A 17,211-nucleotide genomic window follows, 5' to 3' on the forward strand; every position below is an offset into this window, starting at 1 on the left:
GTCAGAACGGGGTTTCGCCCCCCTCCAGACACCCCAGCCCACAGCCGGCCAACCGCCCGCCCCCCCACCCTGTTCAGAAACGGCTCTCGGAAGTGCCCTCCACACCTGGTGGAGGTAGAGGCCATCCAGCACAAAACCACCCAGATCTTCCACAAGGTCTACTTCCCGGACGACACGGATGAGGTGAGGGCCGGGGCTGCCCCTTTCTCAGAGCTCAGGGCCGCAGACCCCTGCCCCCCTCCCCCGAAGGGGGCCCTCTGCTCTGGTCTTGTCTTCAAAGGCCCCGGGGCAGGTGGCCTGGGAACCCCACCTCTTCCCTGGCCGGGGCAGCGCATCCTGCAGGGAGACCTGAGTTTCCTACGCGTAGACTTCGGGTTTGAACCCTTTCTCTGACTTGCCTGAGAGTAGAGGCTCAGATATGCCGCTGTAGGATTCCCGCCACAAGGACCTGAAGTCCTGGCCTGCAGCAGCAGCACCCCAAGTCTCTCCTCCCTCTTCCCCAGACTCCAAGCCCTCACCCGCCTGGGCTGCCTCTCCTCTTCCTTGAAATCCCATTTCTGTCGTGCCCCCTTGTACAGCCAGGCCCATGAGCCCCCTAGGCCCAGGAGCTTGAGGCCCAGGACCCTGGAGGCCCAGGACCTTAAAGGCTGAGGACCTGGAGGCCCAGGGCCCTGGAGGCCCAGGCCTGTCTAGTGAGGGTCAGGGACAAGATCAATGAAGACCTAGACAGGAGTAGATTTCTCCTTTTTTAAATTGCTGCACCCATGAGGGAGCCCTCCGAGGGAAGGTGGCTCTCCCGGAGGCCAGGCCCCATGCGCCGCCCCTTGCAGGCCTTCGAGGTGGAGTCCAGCACCAAGGCCAAGGACCTCTGCCAGAACATCGCCTCCCGGCTACTGCTCAAGTCCTCCGAGGGGTTCAGCCTCTTCGTCAAGATTGCAGACAAGGTGGGTGGCGGGTGCCCGCCTGTTGGGGGATTGGGGTTTGTGGGTGGCAGCGGGAGGAGGGAGAGTAGGAGGGATGGGTGCGCTGGTGTGGGCATCCGTGCCTGCCTCCTCACGCGGGCAGCCCCATCTCGGAGCAGGGGCCATACATGTGGCCTCAGGCCCTTCCGGGAGTCCCGAGCCCAGGCACTCTGTCTGGACACGCGGGCTCCTCGCCTGCCTCCGCACACGTACCCAGATGTGCGCGGGCTGGTCCTTCAGCCGCTGTGCGGGGCCAATTCGCCCTTGACATAACCTTGAAGGGAAGGTGATTACTAGGTCCTAATAGGTCACAACCTATGTCAGAGAGGTGAAGTAACTTACCCAAAGTCACACAGCAGGGGACTCAGATCCAGCGAGGCCTGCCTCCAGAGCCCATGCTCCTGCCACCCTCCCACATCACCCCTGCCCCAACCTCTCTGGCCGTGGAAGTCGTGAAGGCCCAGGCTCAAAGCCCTTCCCCGCCGCGGGAAGGCCTCCCTGGCTCTCCCAGGCAGGAACAGGTGCTTCCTCCTGCTGCCACTCACGTTGCTGTGTGCCTCCATGTCTGTCTCCTCCCTCTGTGACCCCATGCCAGACACTGGGGACCCAGAGGCGACCCCAGTGAGATCCTGGACCTCAGAGCCTGTGGGGGCAGGATACCAGAGAATGTCCAAAACAGGGGTCGAGCCTTGTCCGTGGCCGCTTTCCCGAGGGCCTGGTGACCTTCGGCATCCTGGGTGCTGAGCGGGCTGACAGCCACCCTGCTGGCAGGAGGCAGGCCGCTCGGGCTGGGCGGGTGACAGCGGGTGGAGCCTTTCTGGGGAAGGAAGGCTTTGTGCCATCAAACCCGGGGACTCCGTGGCTGCGGCCCTAGGTCATCAGCGTCCCTGAGAACGACTTCTTCTTTGACTTCGTCCGCCACCTGACAGACTGGGTAAAGAAAGCGCGGCCCACCAAGGACGGTGAGAAGGCGGCCTGGGCGCACAGGGCGGGTGGGTCTGGCTCCGTGCTGGGCCTCCCGTGACCGGCTGCCCTGTGCCACAGGAACCGTGCCCTCGCTCACCTACCAGGTGTTCTTCATGAAGAAGCTGTGGACCACCACGGTGCCAGGGAAGGACCCCATGGCCGACTCCATCTTCCACTACTACCAGGTGAGCTGGCCAGCGCCGCCCTGCCCTGGTCTCCGCGCTGCAGTGCGTCAGCGACCCGGGGCCCTCAGGTGGGCGGTCTAAGCGAGCCAGGGGGTGGGGGGTGGATTCTGGCCAAGATGACACTCCTGCCCCGGTGGCCCAGCCTCCTTTCACCTCACCTTGGTCCTCAGGGGCTTGAGCGCTCTCTCCTGAGCTCTGGGGATATCCCAGGTCCCCACGCAGCCCCCGAAACCCCTCCCAGCAGAGGTGCGCACCTGCGGGAAGCCGGGAGGGAGCTTGCATGTGGAGCATCTTGTCACATGTGTCTGGCTCTCACTCATGGTTCTCCCGCCAGTCTCCAGAAGCAGGCAGGTAGTTCTTATTCACAGAGGGGGACTGAGACTCGGAGAGGCCGAGTGACAACATGGGGACCACACAGTTGACGGAGCCTGGGTTTGATCCCCCACCTCTGTGACCGCAGACCCGGGCTGTTTTCTAGGCTCCAGCCTAACCACTGTGGGGACAGGGATGGTGGCCCGAGTCAGGCCACCCTCAGACCTCGTCACCTGCCCTCGCCCCACCCTTGACTCCCCCCGCTCCGTCTCCCAGTCCCAGATCCCTCACCTGACAATTCCATGCACACCCCCACTCCCGCCCCACCACACCTAGGTCCGGTCACCACCTCTCATCTGTGTAGGCCGCAGCTTTCTCCTTGGTCTCCCCCGTCGTTTTTGTCCCCTTCGATCTATTGTCCATGGGTGGCCATCTTGCTTTCCAGATCCTCTCAGTGGCTTCCACTGCTGAGAGCGTAACCCCAACCCTGTGGCCCTGCATGGGGGTGCCTCTGCCTACTCCTGCCGCCTGTCTTGTGCCTGTCACCCGTGGCTCGGCCCAGCTGCATTTTGTCAGACCCTCGGGTGCCACAGGGCCTGTGTGAAACGTCCTTCCTTGGGTTCCTTCCCTCACCGCTGAGCGTTCAGGTGTCAATGCACGTCTAACCTCCCGTCTCCCCGGTGCTCGAGACCAGCTCAGGCTGCCGCTCACGCTCTGGCCGCGCTGCGAGCAGTTCCTGCAAAGCCTGCAGGTGGACACTGGCTGGGTGTGATTGAGTCCATGTCTGCTCTTGCCTGGGACTATAGTTTCCATCAAAGTAGGGAGGGTAGGCACTGCTCCTTCGAGGACCCGCCTCATGGGAGACGCTCAACGAAGATTTGCTGGTTAAGGGGGTGCGAGCTGCGAACTCAGTGAGTGGCTGGGTGGAAGGCTGGCGGAACGTGTGGGTGGACACTGTGGGTGGCAGGGTAGGTAGGTGGGTGGATGAATGGGCAGACTGGGAAGACATGGGGCGTGGGGGTGGCTGGGCAGGTAAGTAGGCGGGAAGGCAGGTGACTGTCTGGAAAGGCAGCTGGGTTATGACCCATACCTCTCTGGCAGTGTGGCCTCAGGGCGCCTCAGAGTCTCTGCCCTTCAGAGAGGCTCCAGGAGCCTGTGGGCAGTGATGCCCTCCAAAGGCTTCATCTGCTTTAGTCCACTCCCCATCCTCGGCTACTCTGGTGTGGGTCTGAAGCTCAAGGCGGTGGGAGGATTGATGCTGCTGCTGACACCAGCCGGTTTCAAGGGAACACAACGAGAAGGGGCCAGACTGAGAAGATGGAGAAGCTCTTCTGGGGGAGGGCTGGCCTGGGAGCCTTGGGGTGCAGGACAGGCTCAAGTTCACTGAGCTTGTCTTTGAGCACAGTCGCTGGACAGTCCCAAGGGACCTAGAATGACATTCGCACAGGGCTGTGCTTTAGACGGCAGTGCTGAATCTGCAGGCTTGCTCTCCCCTGACCTGTCCCACGCCATTTCCCCTGGGGGAGCAGCTTTGAGCAGGGGCTGCTCACCTCGCTGGACAGTCCCAAGGGACCTAGAATGACATTCGCACAGGGCTGTGCTTTAGACCGCAGTGCTGAATCTGCAGGCTTGCTCTCCCCTGACCTGTCCCACGCCATTTCCCCTGGGGGAGCAGTGTCGGTCAAAGCTGGAGACGAGGCTAGGCCCAAACATGGGCATGGGTGGCCTTGGGGTGCTGGAGAAGAGGCCACTTTCTCCAGGTCTCTCCACACCTTGATCTGCTCTGTGGCAGGAGCTGCCCAAGTATCTCCGAGGCTACCACAAGTGCACCCGGGAGGAGGTGCTGCAGCTGGGGGCGCTGATCTACAGGGTCAAGTTTGAGGAGGACAAGTCCTACTTCCCTAGTATCCCCAAGCTGCTTCGGGAACTAGTGCCTCAGGACCTCATCCGGCAGATCTCACCTGATGACTGGAAGCGAGTGAGCATGCCCGAGGCAGTGGAAATGGGCCCCCCCCATGGGTTTCTAGGTACCCCGGGGCCAAGGCGGCAGGACTGGCCAATATCCCAGGGAAGCAGCTCTTGTGGCTCCTGTGTGCATTAAAGCTACTGTTCTAGTCTGTTCTGTTGCTGAACAAGAATACCCAGGTCCAGGTGATTTATACAGAATGAAGGTTTATTTAGCTCACAGTTTGGGAGGTCTAAGGTCAAGGAGCTGCATCTGGTGAGGGTCTTTTTGCTAGGTGGTGGCTCTCTGCAGTCCCAAGAAAGGGCAGGGCATCACACAGGGAGATGGAGCAGTGTGCTGTGTCCTTGTCTAATCTGATCTTAGAAAGCTACCAGGAGTCAGTCATGGGGCCCCATCCCAGTGACCTCAAGTAATCGTAGTCACTTCCAAAGGCCACCCCGGAGCACCACAATTCAGTTTCCACACATGAATTTGGGGGACATACTTAAGCCGCAGCAGCTCCCCTCCAGTCCCCCTCTGCCTGGGGTATCCTCCAGTGCTCCACACAAAGGCTTGATGGCCACTTGGTAGCAATCACCTGTCCTGGTTACCATGGTGACCTGATTTTACTAGATGCCCTTTGGCCTGGCTTCCAGGGAGGGAAGGGAGCCCAGATCCCAGGAGCACCTGGCTACACCCACCCCTGAGTGCAGATGGGGCGGGGGGATGTGGGGCTCTGAGTAGCCTTTGCTGACCCCTCCCTTGCAGTCCATTGTTGCCTACTTCAACAAGCATGCAGGGAAGTCCAAGGAGGAGGCCAAGCTGGCCTTCCTGAAGCTCATCTTCAAGTGGCCCACCTTTGGCTCGGCCTTCTTTGAAGTAAAGGTACACAATGGCAGGGCTGGGGCGTCCTCTTCTCTGGGAGGAAGGAGGTGGGGGACGTTTTGAGATGGCTCAGAGATCCTTCCCAAGGACTGTGGGGACAGCCACGGCCTTGGATATCTGCCCTGGCAAGGGAAGGGGACCCCCTTATCCTGGCCCAGCTCGATCCCTTGGCAAAGGATTCAGCCCTGAAAACAGGAGTCCTGGGGCTCAGCCTGGCAGGGAGGGAGACATGGAAACCATCCAGAGGAATGCAAGGTGGCCTGTACTGACTGAGGAGAAGCTAGGGGGCTTCCTGGAGGAGGTGACAGCCGAGTCTTCCAGGGAGACTATTTCTGGGGGTTGGGGGTGTCCACATGTCAAAAGCTCAGAGCCACGAGAGCCCAGGTCTGGCAGGACATGCACAGGGCTGGGCATGGACAGGCACAGGGGAAAGTGAGCCGACTACAGCCAGAGCCTGGCCATACATGGGGCTGGGTTCCTCCTGCAGACGGCCATGAGCCTTGAAGGTTTCCGATAGGGATAGCAGGGCCAGAGGCCACACTGGCTAGAAGGGAAAAGGTGGATCTGAGGGGCGGGAGCAGAGGCAGAATGCTGAAGGGGCTAGTGAGAGGCCAAGGGCTGAGCCTACCCCAGCTAGTGCAGGAGGCCCTTGGAGAAGCCTGAAGGGAAGAGGGAGGCAGGCAGGGTTGGCACAGCAGGGGAGGGATGAGGTGGGAGTCCTTTGGGCAGAGAGAAAGGACTTCTAGAGAAGCAGGAGAGGAGGGATGGAACGGGACTGCAGCTGGGGAGAGGGGTCACCTGGGGAACCACGGAGGGACATGGGGTAGCAATGAGGGCCCAGCAGAGGGGAGCCATGGGTTGGGGCAGGCACAACGCCTCTGCGCCCTGGCACCATGCAGGCCACAGAAGTCAGTTTTGCTCTGGGATGGGGACTGGGTGGCTTTGTTCTTGTCCTGGCTTTTCCTGTACTCACTTCCGTCAACAGTTCCCACCTCTCTCTGCTAGCAAACCACAGAGCCCAACTTCCCTGAGATCCTCTTAATTGCCATCAACAAGTATGGAGTCAGCCTTATCGACCCCAGAACCAAGGTGAGTGGGCCAGGAAGGGGCGGCTGGACGTGCTTCTCTGTCCCAGCGGGAGTCCCCCCAGGACTGGACCCTGTTGGCCCCACCCCAGCTCCCACCTGCTGCTCTGGCCTCAGGTTTGAAAGGCCGCTCTCGCCCCTCCTTGCTCCGTTTCTACCTGGGTCCTTGCTCAAAGCCCAGAACCCCCCGAGGACCAGGCCTTACGTAGCACTGGTGAACCAACTGCTCCCTCCCTCCTTCCGTAGGGGAGGTGGCCAGGCTGGAGTGACAACGTCAGTCATGTGTGTGGGCTGGGAAACGCAGTCCTGCCAGGTGTCCCAGAGGGTACCCTGCAGAGTGGTGAAGGCGCTAACAACCCACAGGCCCCAGTCCCTAGCTCTCCTCTCTCCCAGCCATTCCTCCTCACATGCTGGTGGGCTCCTTTCCTACCTTCCTCACCACGTGCCCAAGGCATGACTTTCATCCAGGCCCTGCAGGCCACCCAAATTTCCCTGCAGCCTCCTGGCTTTCCTGGGGTGTCCGCCCAGCTGTCCAGACCAAGGCGTGAAGGGGAGGTACTTCTCACAGCAGCTCCAGGGCAGGGCTGGCCTTCCTCCTGCTTCTACTCATCTAAGGGCCCAAGGCCTTCTGGGAGGAGGTGTCTGTGGGCTGGAGCTGGGGCAGTGCGGCCAGAGTGGGGGCTGCACTGCTTCAGCCTCTCTGCTCCCCCAGGACATCCTGACCACGCACCCCTTCACCAAGATCTCCAATTGGAGCAGCGGCAACACCTACTTCCACATCACCATCGGGAACCTGGTGCGCGGCAGCAAGCTGCTCTGCGAGACTTCGCTGGTGAGCGCTGCCCTCCGGGGGTCCCAGGACAGGCCTGGGGGGAAACCAGGCCCAGGCCCAGGCTGGGGCTGAGGTCAGCTTGGTTGGGGCTCAGTGTCCATTTGGGGCCGAGGCAAAGACCCTCAGCCTACAACTGTCACGGGCTGGCACCTGGGGCTTGAGCATGTGGCTGTGGCCTTGGCCTCTGAGCCCAGCACAGGCCTGGAGTCATGCGTCCCAGAGTGTCCAGGATAAGCCAGCACTTTGTTGTGGGGGCCCTACCGCCCAGAACTAGCCTTCTGGCTGGCCAAGTCCAACCTTCGGGTATACAGAGGGAGACAGTCCTGATCTGCCCCGGCTGTGATTCCAGGGAGCTGCTCTGGGCCCAGGTGGCCAGACTTGTCCCCTCCAGCCCCACTGACCTGCTGCTCACTTCCAGGGTTACAAAATGGATGACCTCCTGACTTCCTACATCAGCCAGATGCTCGCAGCCGTGAGCAAGCAGCGGGGCTCCAGGAGCGGCAAGTGAACCGCTGGGACAAGACGCTGGCCCCGTGCCCACGCTGCTGGTGGCAGATGGCTTACACGCTTCAGCCAGTCTGGGTCAGGGGACTGGGCCTCTGACCCCTCTTCTAGGGAAGCAGCCTCTCTGGGACGCAGACCTTCTGTCCACCTGCCCTCTGGCACCTGGGCTGGTTCCAGGCCTGGCTTGCTGGGGCCTTCCCAGCTGTAAGAGCCCAAGCTCCTTGGCGCCCTCCTGTCTCAGACCAGCCCTCCCCGTGACCTCCTCTGACTTTGTACTGTTGGGATAGACGGATCGAGGACAGTCTAGCACTCCTGCCGGGGCACAGCCAGCCCAACCATGTACTGACCAGAACACTATCCTACTGTTGAGGCTTAGAGCTAGCCCCCCAAGCCCAGGTCCCTCTGCTGGGGTGAGGGAGACAGACTGCTTTTCCATTTTGCAGTGGGAGTGCCCACTCTGTTTTATCCTCCGGCCCTACCCTGTCTTGGCTGAAGGTGGGAGTGTGGAATTAGGATAGGGCCCTGGAAGGGGGTGGCCTCCTGGGTCTGGGTCTGGGTCTGTACCTGCTGGGCCAAGCCAGTCTGGTTTGGTGGTTGGGGTGATAGTGTGCTTGAACGTGGCTTAAAGGAACTAACGGGGAACAGGCAGGTTGGGAGGAAATGCTGGACGTCGGCCAGCAGGTAGGAACCCAAGTGTAGGGACTCGTGGGTTGGGGAGTCCAGAGAGGGGGTCAGCTTCTCAGCCTTGACTGGGGATGGTGGAGCCAGACTGCCCTTGCACCTTCCAGAAACATCTCCATGGTGCATCAAGGCAAGTCCAAGATCCCCACAGTGCTGCCACGAGTTAAAGCCTCACCTCTGGCGGGTGCCTATACCGTACTGCTTTGTGACCAGGATGGAACACCAGATTTGACCATGGTTCGGTTAGGTCTGGGGCAGGGGCTTTAGACAGGCGAGGCATGATCTGGGGGAGGGCCATTCTGCTGGCTGTCAGCTGGGGTGAGTGCTTAGAGAAGTGACCATGGAAAGGCCCCGTTTGGGGAGGCTGTCATTTGCCCTCAAGGTCCCCCAGAGGCCAGGTCAGCAGAGCTGGGTCTGCTTGCCCCATCACTCAAGTGTCTGGGTTACCCATAGCTCTGTGGCCAACTGTCCCACAGGAAAGGCCTTTCCTGACTTTCCAATGACCTGTGTGGAGGAGGCAAGGCTGACGTGTGTGAATGGAGGCCCCTGACCAGACAGCCACACATCATTCTAGGATGCCAGTTTCCCTGGCTCAGGAGGCACTCCTACCCCAGAAGTGTTTATAGGGTGCATGTCAGGCCAGGACAAAGCCGAGCCAGAGGGAAGGTGCCACAGAGGTCTTCACCCATGCCACCCTGCAGGTGGGGAGGCCAAGGCCCAAATGAGTGTGATCCCAGACAGAGGATTCCAGGTACTTGTTCTGAGCTCTGGATTCCCCTCAAGACTGAAAGCTATTGTGTGAGCAGGGGACTGTACCCAGTATCCACTGGGAACCAGCAACTCTAGGTCTTAGGCAGCGTCTTCACCTATGCCACCCTGCAGGTGGGGAGGCCGAGGCCCAAGTGAGTGTAAATGGGTGAGTGTCACATGGGGACTCGCTGCTGGTAGCCTTGTGACCCCAGACAGAGGATTCCAGGTACTTGTTCTGAGCTCTGGATTCCCCTCAAGACTGAAAGCTATTGTGTGAGCAGGGGACTGTACCCAGTATCCACTGGGAACCAGCAACTCTAGGTCTTAGGCAGCACCCCACTATACCCTTAGCCAGAAAACATGTGCAATGAGATCTTGGCTGGTTCGTGCCCATGGCCTCTTACATGCCCTGACCAGGGTGCCACCACTATTGTACCTGTCCCTATCTCCATCAGCCTGGGTGATCATAGAGGGGACCAAAGAAAAGTTTACCTCTGGCTTCCCAAGAAGTTGCCTTTATTTACATGCAGTCCCTCCTCTGCAGGGAATCTTGTGGAAGGGTCGGGATGGGACAGACCCTGCACCACTCGGAGCAATCAGCTCCAGTTCCCAGACCACGAGCAACCATCTTCCTTTGTCCATCCTCTGGAGATGTACTTCTTAGAAAAGACTGACCAGAATGCTTCCCCTGGGAGGCGCAGTGACCCTTCGTGACCACTGCCCACCACCACCTTAGGAAGTGAGAGGAAGGAAGGGTAATAGATGCCACTTTTCCCCAAGGACATGCTATAGGAGGAGGATTCCGCCCTGGGGGCCATCTCTGGGAGTTAAAGCTGGAAGGCCTCTTTGGTGAGCACTGTGGACCCTAGAGTCTTTGTAATGGTGGGGGTTCAGTGTGGGGTGTTGTCTCCGGTGAGCCCCTGGGTGGGAACTCTGTGTTTGACATTTCCCTTACGGAGTACTAGTGGTTTGATACTCTTCTTGGCATGCCCTGGTAGAATCTTCCCTTTGGGGGTGATCCTGGTTCGTCGTTGGGGGCTACTGTGAAATAGAGTTTGAGTATCTGAGGAGTCTTTTGATCCAGGCTGACTGGAAAGTGACCAGGGTTCAAGGGTTTTCCATGACTGTTTTAAGGACTATCTCTGGGTGCTAGAAAAGACAAACAGGGATTCCTTAAGTGTCACTACCCCAATATCTATTTTGTTAGGTAAACTTGTGGTCATCATCTCTTAAATGTTAGAGCTGCCTCCAGTCACTCAGGGGCATTTGCTTATCTAAGCTTCCACTCCCAAGATTTTGTAAAAACTTACAGATAGTCCTCTAGTTTTGCCTCAGTTTAAAAAAAAAAAAAAAAGTCTACCATTCAAGGCAAAGATTTAACAAAGAATCTCTCAGAAGGTGGGGACTAACATTGGCTTCAAGATTATACATTTTAGAGGGGACCAGCAGTTAGCTTAATGGCTATGTCACTGGACTCCCATGTAGTTGACCACAGTTCGAGTCCTGGACCGGCAGCTTAAACTCACAGTGGGTGTGTGTGCGCATGTGCCCAAGATCCCAAGAGAAGAATGGAGAAGGGATTGTAGTGTGGCCATCCCCCCTGGCAGGTGATTCCTTTTTGTCTCTGTCTTTCTCTCTTTCTGGCAAGCACATGCTCCCTGTAGTAAAAACCTCTCCCCCCCCACAAAAAAAAAAAAGATTATATATTTTATAATAACTATTTTCAAATTAGCTTATATGAAAAATTGAAAACTTCCCCTCCACTAGAATGTGAGCTTATTGAGGGAACTTTGACATCCCTGCCACTATATATTCTCAATGCCCAGAAGAAGACCACACACAAAGTGCTCAATGAGTATTTTAACTAATTAATGGAAAGACTGGTTAAGAGAATTCAGACCTACTCTCCTCTCAAGACAGAATTCACAGTGATTTGAGTCCCAAGTACAAAGAGGTAAGTCCAGACCTAACTACATGCTGACTTTAAGAAATCCTCTTTAGATGATACAAAGACACAGATTATTAGACAGGACCAGCAGGTGGTGTGGTGGCTAAGGTGCTGGATTCCACATGGCTGACTCCCCAGTTTAAATCCCGTATCTGGCACCTTGAAAATACACTGGGTACGTGTGTGCATGAGTGGCTGAGAATCTCCAGAGGAGAAGGGATTGCGGTCTCGCTGCTGCCCCCTTCACTCTTCCTTCCTATGGTGAATGTACATGCCCTATGGGGAAAACAGACGGACAAAAACAAACCAACAACCCTATACTAACACCAAGGAAAAGAAAACCAGGGTCTCCATTATATCACACACAAAATAGATTTCAGAGCAATTATTACCAGGACTAAAGAAGGTCATTTCATCAGGAGGACAAAACAACTCTAAGTGCTTATGTACCTAGTAACAGCTTCAAAACAAAGACAAAAACACCCTATGATAATAAAGATTTCAATATCTCACTTTTAATAAGTAATAAAACAGTGGGCAGACAATCAACAATATATAGAAAACTTGAAAAATATTAACCAACTGTACCTAATTGACAGTTACAGAATACTCCACCCAATAATAGCAAAATATATTCTTTTCAAATGCACATAGGAAATTTATCAAAAAAAATCATACCCTGGGCATAAAAATAGATACAATAACTTTGAGGAATTAAGTCACACAAAGTATGTCCTCTGACCATATGGAATGAATTAGAAATCAGTAATTTTAAAATATCTGTAATAGCAACAAACTTCTAAATGGCCCAAAGAAGAAAAAAAAATCAAAAATGAAACTGGAATTCTGAAATAAATGGAAACAAACACATGACTGAATTAATCTTTGCCTGCTTCTGTAACGAAATACATGAGTGGAGTAATTTACAAACAGAAATTTCTCACAGTTCTGGAGCTTGGGAAGTCCAAGGTGTCAAACCATTTGGTCTCTAGTGAGGGTTTTTTGCTTCAAAGATAGCACTTCTTACTGTATCTTCTGGAGAAGATGTATGCTATATCCTCACAGGGTGGAAAAAACAGAAGTGCAAAAGGGTATTAAGGCACTACCTTAAACTTTAAAAGATCATTAATCTTGGACCAAGATGGTGTAATGGTTACATTGCTGGACTTCCACATAATTAACCAGGGTTCGAGTCCTGAACCCTGTGGCTTAAAACTCATGCCAGGCTAGTGTGCATGCCCAAAATCCCAAGAGGAAAATGGAGAAGGGATTGTGGCATGGCCATCCCCTCTCCCCTGGGGGAGGGGGTGATTTCTCACTTTCTGTCTCTCTTGTTTCTCTGGTGAATGCATGCACCCTATAGGAAAAATCTCTCTTAAAAAAAAAAAATCACTAATCTCAAAAAAAAAAAACAAACACTAATCTCATCAATGAGCATGGAGTGCTCACAACTGGGTTCCAGCATAGAACTTTTGGAAGGATTGTAATGCATCACAATCTGGGGGATGTTATGAGAGCCGTATCTAAAAGGAAATACTACTGGGGAGAAAATTTTCAAATCAGCAACTTCAGCTTGTACATTAAAAAGTTAGAAAAAGAAACGCAAATTAAACCCAAAGTAAGCAGAAGAAAGGAAATAATGATCAGAATTAAAATCAATTAAAAATATGGAAAAACAGAAAAGTCAATGAAACAAAAATCCATCTTTGAAATCAATAAAATTACTTGACCTCTAGCCAGATTGATAAGGAAAATATAAGAAAGTATAAATTGCAAACATCAGGAAGGTGACAGGTGACATCACTACAGATACTACTGATATTAAAGAGAATAGGAGGCCCAGCTGCAGTGGCATAGGCAGTAGGGTCCCCAGTGTGCAATACTGTAGCTATATGGGAAAGCCTGAGGTTTGAATCCCAGGATAACCTAAACATGCCAGGTGTACCTATGGGCATGATCACAGTCCTGGTTAGGAGGCTAGGGAGAAGATCAAACTGTAATAAGACTGGCGGGGGGGGTGTCTCTCTCTATATATATATTAACAAATAGACAAATAAATATGAGAACTAAGAAAACAAATTCTTTTAAAAAATGCAAACTACCAAAGCTCACACATAAAGAAATAACCTATATATGAAGTAAGCCAGGCACAGAAAGAGAAATACCAATCTCCATATATGGAAACTGGAGTGTGAAAAAAAAAAAAAACAACCTCATAGAAGTAGAGAAAATGATGACCACGAAAGGCAGACAAAGGTGAATAGTGGAGATACAAGGATGTTGATTAACAGAATTACAGACAGGCAAGAGGTACAGTGTCTAGTATTATGAAATACAATAGGGAAAATGTGGTTAACAACTTACCGTATCTCTCAGAGTAGCTAAAACCGATTTTTAACCTTCCCAACACAAGGACAAATGGCTAAGATAGTAGATAAATTAATTACTTAATTTAATCATACTTGTATTCATGTACTGAAAATCTCATGAACTCCCACACATATGTACAACTATTATGTTAATTTTAAAAATAAGAAATAACTGGGAACCAGCAGTTAGCGTAATGGTTGTGTCGCTGGACTCCCACGTAGTCGACTGTGGTTCGCATCCCGGACCCGGTGGCTTAAAACTCACGCTGGGTGCGTGTGCGTGCGTGCCCAAGATCCCAAGAGGAGAATGGAGGAGAAGGGATTGTAGCGTGGCCATCCCCCCTGGGGGGTGATTTCTCACTTTCTGTCTCTCTGTCTCTCTCTGTCTGGTGAGTGCACAAGCCCTATAGCAAAAACCTCTCAAAAAAAAAAAGTAGATTGCATACTTGCATACAAGTAGAGTGTTATGGTGAATCCAAGACACTGGAGAGAAGAGAGTGAGGTGGGGAAAGGGAGAACTCGATTAATAGATTTAAGAGTGCATGTAAACAAGAGAAATGGGTTATAGACTATTATAGCATGGTGGAATGAAAAATATTAGTGATGATAAATATTTCAAAGGCCCAGTAGAGCAAATTTCAAATGTGTATAACACAAAGTAACGCTAAACTCTGGAGAAGGTAGATATGTTTATTTCTCTGATTAGATTATTATATATTGTATATTTACCTTGAAAAAAATCCACTATAGGGGCCAGTGAGTAGCATGGTGGTTAAGGCAGCTGGATTCTACATGGTTGACTGCGCTCTTTGAGTTCTGGAATCGGTGGCTTGAAAAACATGCTGGGCAAATGTGCCCACATTCCTGAGAGAAGAATGGGGGAGAGGGGATTGCAGCATAACCATCTCCTCTGGGGGATGATTTCTCACTTTTCTCCCTCCCTCTTTCTCTTTCTCTGGCAAGCACTGTGTCCTGTTATAAAAACAAAAATAAAAACCAAACACACTATAGCCCACAAAGATACACAGCTATTATATGTAAATATAATATATGGGACTAGCAGATGGCATAATGGTTTTGTTGCTGGACTCCCACATGGCTGACCACAGTTCAAGTCCTGGACCCAGTGGCTTGAAACTCACATCAGGCATGTGTGCATTCGTGCCCAAGATCCCGAGAGTGGAGAAGAAAGAATTGCTGCATGGACATCCCCACTGGGGGGTGATTTTTCACTGTCTCTCTGTCTCTGTCTCTCCAATGAGTGCCTGTGCCCTATCACAAAAATCTCTCCTTAAAAAAGAAAGTACAATGAAATAATTTCTTTAAAAAGAACTAAAACTATAACTATAAAAACATAAGTTCACATCTTCATAACCTTGAATGTGGCGATTATTTCTTAAGTATGACATCAAAAGCAGAGGCACCAAAAAAAAAAAAAACAAACAGATAAACAAAATTAAACTTTTGTTGGGACCAGCAGATAGCATAATGGGTATATCACTGGACTCCCACATAGTCAATTGCAGTTCAAGTCCTGAACCTGGGAGCTTAAAACTCACATTGGGTATTGGGACCAGCAGTTGGCATAATGGCTATGTCATTGGACTCCTATGTAGTCAACCGCAGTTCGAGTCCCGGACCTGGTCGCTTAAACTCATGCTGGGCATGTGTGCATGTGTGTCAAGATCCTGAGAGGAGAATGGAGGAAAAGGGATTACAGTGTAGCCATCCCCCCAAGGGGTGATTTCTCACTTTCTGGCTCTCTGTTTCTCTCTGTCTTTATGGTGAGCGCATGCACCTTATGGCGAAAACCTCTCAAAAAAAGGAAAGAAAAGAAAACTCACTCACGCTGGGCACTGGTGAGTGTATGCCCCAAATCTGAAGAGGACAATGGAGGAGAAGGGATTACAGTGTGGCCATTCCTCCTTAGGCACTGCACAGAGGAGGTCAGATCCACATGGACAGGTTGCTTGCACTCTCTCTCATGTGAATATGTCCTATCATGAAGAAAAATAACAGACAAGTGGGCCAGTAGATGGCGTGGAGGTTAAGGCACTGGATCTTACAAGGCTGCTAGTTTAAGTTTTAAGCCTGGTGGCTTGAAAATCACACTGGGTACATGCATGTGAGTGGCCAAAGTCCTGAGAGGAGAATTGAGAAGAGATTGCAGTGTGGCCATTCCTCTGGCAGGGAGGTGGGGAGATTCTCATTTTCCCTCTTTCTCTCTCATGTAAACATATGTGCCCTACAGCAAACTAAAATAAATATTAATACAAAATAACAACAGAAAAAAACCCCACACAGGTTACCCTCTTGGATGGCCATTATCAAAAACACATAAAATAAATGTTGGAAGAGATGTGAACAAATTGGACTCCTGCATTGCTAGTAGGAAATAAAATGATGCAACTTGTGAAAAACTGAATGTGGGGTCAGCAGGTGGCATGGCGGTGAAGGTGGCTGGATCTCACATGGCTAACTACACAGTTTGAGTCTCAGACCCAGCAGCTTGAAAACTATGCCAAGCACGTGTGCATGCATGCCCAAAATTCCAAAGGAGAATGGAGGAAAAGGGATTGTGGTATGACCATCCCCCATGGAAGGGGTACTTGCTCATCCTCCCAACGCCCTGGTGAGCACACACACCCTCTAGTCAACTAAACACACACACACACACAGATATATAAAATCGAATGCCTGTTAGGCTAGTCCTATAGCTTTGTTGTTAAAGGAGCCATATCCCACATGTCTGACCATGGTTTAAATCCTGGCCCCAGTGGCTTGGGAAAAAAAAACAAAAACTGTATGGGGGTTCCTCAAAAAAATTAAAGTGGCTAGAAGGTGATACAGAAGTAACACACAATGCCCTGACATACATGTAGAGCCACTGATAATAATACATATTTTGGGGGTGCAGCATGATTTTTCAGTACAAGAAAACAATGTATAATGAATAAATCATGGTAATTATTGTAATATACTCAACTATTTGTCATTACTTCTGTCAGGAAAGTTCACAACCCTTTTTATCTAGCTACTCTGATATATAAGTAAATTGTTAACTATGTTCACTCTATAGTATTTTATAACACTAGAAATTGTTCCTCTTCAATGTGATGTTTTTCTTGCTTCCATTTTAGCAGAATTCTTGTTGCTCTGATAGGGGCTTTTTTTCAAAATGATGTCTTATCCTTCTTTGTGCCTCAAAGTAGATCCTGCTTATATATGTTATTAAAAGTATGAGTTAATATTTCAGTACCAAAAAACTTTGAAATCTATAGTTTTTCAAACCCCCAAGTCTGGGACTCGAACTGCAGTCGGTGATGTGGAAGTCCAGCAATTTAACTACTACACCACTTGCTGACCCCTAAAAATTATGCACATTGAGACAGAGAGATGGACTCAATAATGCAATCCTCCAGCCTCTAGTAGTTTCTGCTATGGGGGTGAGTGCCACCATGCCCATACTTTTCCACAATATGTATTTTCTGTGAACTTTTTAAGGTTTTTGCCACAGGCATGTGCACTCACCAGAAAGAGGGAAAGAAAGAACCAGAAGGGATCACCACACTGTAGTCCCTTCTCCATTCTCCTCTTGGGACTTAGCACACACACATGAACCTTTTACCTTTTATATTTCGAGCTGTCCGGTCCAGGACTCAAACCGTGGTTGGCCATGTGGGAGTCTAACACGTTAACCACTATGCCACCTGCTGGCCCATCCAAGAACTTTTTTTTTTTTTTTTTTGGAGAGTTTTTCACTGTAGGGCGCGGGCGCTCCACAGAC

At 52.0% G+C, this 17,211-nt stretch overlaps 1 protein-coding gene across 1 annotated transcript in view; it reads left to right on the plus strand.

The window, feature by feature from the left end:
* Positions 1-10,461, plus strand: part of MYO7A (myosin VIIA) — a 106,216-nt gene extending 95,755 nt beyond the window's left edge. Inside the window, exons 42-51 of the mRNA XM_006149970.3 lie at positions 78-183; positions 831-944; positions 1,837-1,924; positions 2,007-2,113; positions 4,218-4,403; positions 5,139-5,255; positions 6,261-6,344; positions 7,053-7,172; positions 7,591-9,203; positions 9,429-10,461. Of these exons, the coding sequence (XP_006150032.1) occupies positions 78-183; positions 831-944; positions 1,837-1,924; positions 2,007-2,113; positions 4,218-4,403; positions 5,139-5,255; positions 6,261-6,344; positions 7,053-7,172; positions 7,591-7,680 (1,012 nt within the window). The 3' untranslated portion in view covers positions 7,681-9,203; positions 9,429-10,461. The remainder of the gene's footprint in view (positions 1-77; positions 184-830; positions 945-1,836; positions 1,925-2,006; positions 2,114-4,217; positions 4,404-5,138; positions 5,256-6,260; positions 6,345-7,052; positions 7,173-7,590; positions 9,204-9,428) is intronic.
* The last annotated feature ends 6,750 nt before the right edge of the window (positions 10,462-17,211 follow it).

The sequence above is a fragment of the Tupaia chinensis genome, unplaced genomic scaffold, assembly GCF_000334495.1.
Source record: "Tupaia chinensis unplaced genomic scaffold, TupChi_1.0 Scaffold000274_1, whole genome shotgun sequence".
Lineage (NCBI taxonomy): Eukaryota > Metazoa > Chordata > Mammalia > Scandentia > Tupaiidae > Tupaia > Tupaia belangeri.